This window comes from Eimeria acervulina, genomic scaffold, assembly GCF_000499425.1.
Source record: "Eimeria acervulina Houghton genomic scaffold, Eah_scaff11, whole genome shotgun sequence".
Lineage (NCBI taxonomy): Eukaryota > Apicomplexa > Conoidasida > Eucoccidiorida > Eimeriidae > Eimeria > Eimeria acervulina.
The window spans coordinates 140996-142904 of record NW_013550385.1 but is presented as its reverse complement, the minus strand read 5'-3'; the positions used below and the strand labels follow the sequence as shown (position 1 = coordinate 142904).

Genomic DNA, 1909 nt, shown 5'->3' with positions numbered 1-1909 from the left:
ATATATATATATATATATATTGCTGCCCTTGTATGAACATCTGTGCCTGCTGCGGTATTGCAGAGCTTCTCTCTGCGTACATATCTTCTTTGGGTGCGGGTAATGCTGGCGTGGGCTCTGTTTTTTCTTCGTCTTCTTCTTCGTCTTCTGCTGCTTTTGACGCTTCTCCGCATTATATTAAAGTTGGCGATCGGTGGTACAGTGTACAGCGAGGGGGGCCCCGAGGAGAAGTGCTGCTGGGGCCTCAACCGGCAGACACACAGCTGCTGACGGCTGATAGACACCTTGGGCAAATAACCTTCAGTAGATGCGAACCCCCAGAAGAAGCAGAAGCAAATACCATGGAAGACGAAGATGTAAGGAGAAACCCTTCGCTTTATGCAACATACACGGCAATATTCACTGCATACGGAAACATAAAGCCTAGACCCTAAATCCCAAATCCTAATGACAAACACGAAACACAGACACACAGAAGATGAAACACGGATTAATGAATTCTAAACCCTAAAGCTGCATACAGTGCACACGTCGTACAAAAAGCGAAACCGTAAACCCTATATATTGAAGAAGAATTTTATTTGCACTCGCTACGTAAAACGTGCTTTTGCAAGTTCTGGATGTTGTTAGTTTTTTTTGCCGAGTTCCTTTTGGTTTATATTCTTTTTCTGTTTCTATTGCCCGAGATCACTGATTAATCAAAGGTAAACATGGAACATGTCTGCGTTTCCATGTATTATTCTTGGGTTTCTTTTACCTAATTCAAAAGAAAACGTCGAATTCAAAGAAAATGCTGATTCTGTTTCTGCACGTTTCAGGACGATAAGACGTGGGAGTCGCGGCCTTCTTTCGCTCGCTTTCACAAAATTGAACAATATGGCACCAACGTCAAGCCGAAGAAACCACCAAAAAACAAAAAATACCATAGATGAAATTAATTATATCTTATTTCATTCTTCTGCTTCGGTTGATTTTCTTTGATTCAATTTGATTTGCTTCGATTTGAATTGATATGAAACTATGCAATTCATTCAATCAACTCCATTCCATTCAAATCAGTTCAAATTTAGTTTTGTTTAACTTTATTAAACTCAGTTAAATTAAGTCAAATTGAATTTGAGAGGGAGATGGTGGTGCAGTGACTATGAGTTGTGAAGGCTTTGAATCTTGTGGATGCGCGAAGAAGAACTGCAAAAATGCAGATAATGCAATTAATTAATAAATTCTGAAGTAAAATGACAGGAAATTGTTTAATTAATTGAAACTTTTGCATTTCCATAGCCATATACAGCGAAAGTGCTAAGACGAACGCAAGCAAAGATCTGCAATAAACGAATGCAGCTCGTTTGCAACAAACAACAAGCACTTTGTCTTTGTTGTTTTTCATCTCTTTTTTTCTTTCTAAAAATAATGTATTTCGTCTTAAACAACTCTTTTCAAACATTTCGCTGCTTTCTCGCTACCGAATTCAATCTTCACTTGCTGCACTTCCCAGGTAACTATGACACACTGCAAAGGAAAAGATATTATAAGCAACATATAGGCCTATAACAACCTTAAAACTCCCTTTAGGTCGTATTTATTGATGTTTAATATTTAAATTATTCTTGCCTATTACTCGACATTTTCCTCTTTTTGTTTGTATTTTTCGATGTTTAGAATTCAACCTTTTCAACAATTCCGGGGAAATAACAGAAAACGGAAAAGGCAATTACTTCCGTTGTTTAATGCCGTTTTGTCTCGCAATATATTGTTGCAGTGCATCGTTTGCTGCAACGTGTTCTGTTTGTTGCAGTTTATTGTTGCTGGGTAGTATGCTGATATGCGTTTTGCTTGTTGCAGTATACATATATTATATGCATGCATACACACACACACACGCATATAATATATATATATATATATATAT

The 1909-nt window shown here is 37.4% G+C and overlaps 1 protein-coding gene across 1 annotated transcript in view; it reads left to right on the top strand.

Annotated features, from left to right (window-relative positions):
* EAH_00003280 (hypothetical protein, conserved) overlaps positions 1–932 on the top strand; it is a gene marked incomplete at both ends in the record, with an annotated part of 1634 nt that extends 702 nt beyond the window's left edge. Inside the window, 2 exons of the mRNA XM_013397677.1 lie at positions 64–356; positions 819–932. Coding sequence (XP_013253131.1) covers positions 64–356; positions 819–932 — 407 coding nt within the window. The remainder of the gene's footprint in view (positions 1–63; positions 357–818) is intronic.
* Between the last annotated feature and the right edge of the window lie 977 nt (positions 933–1909).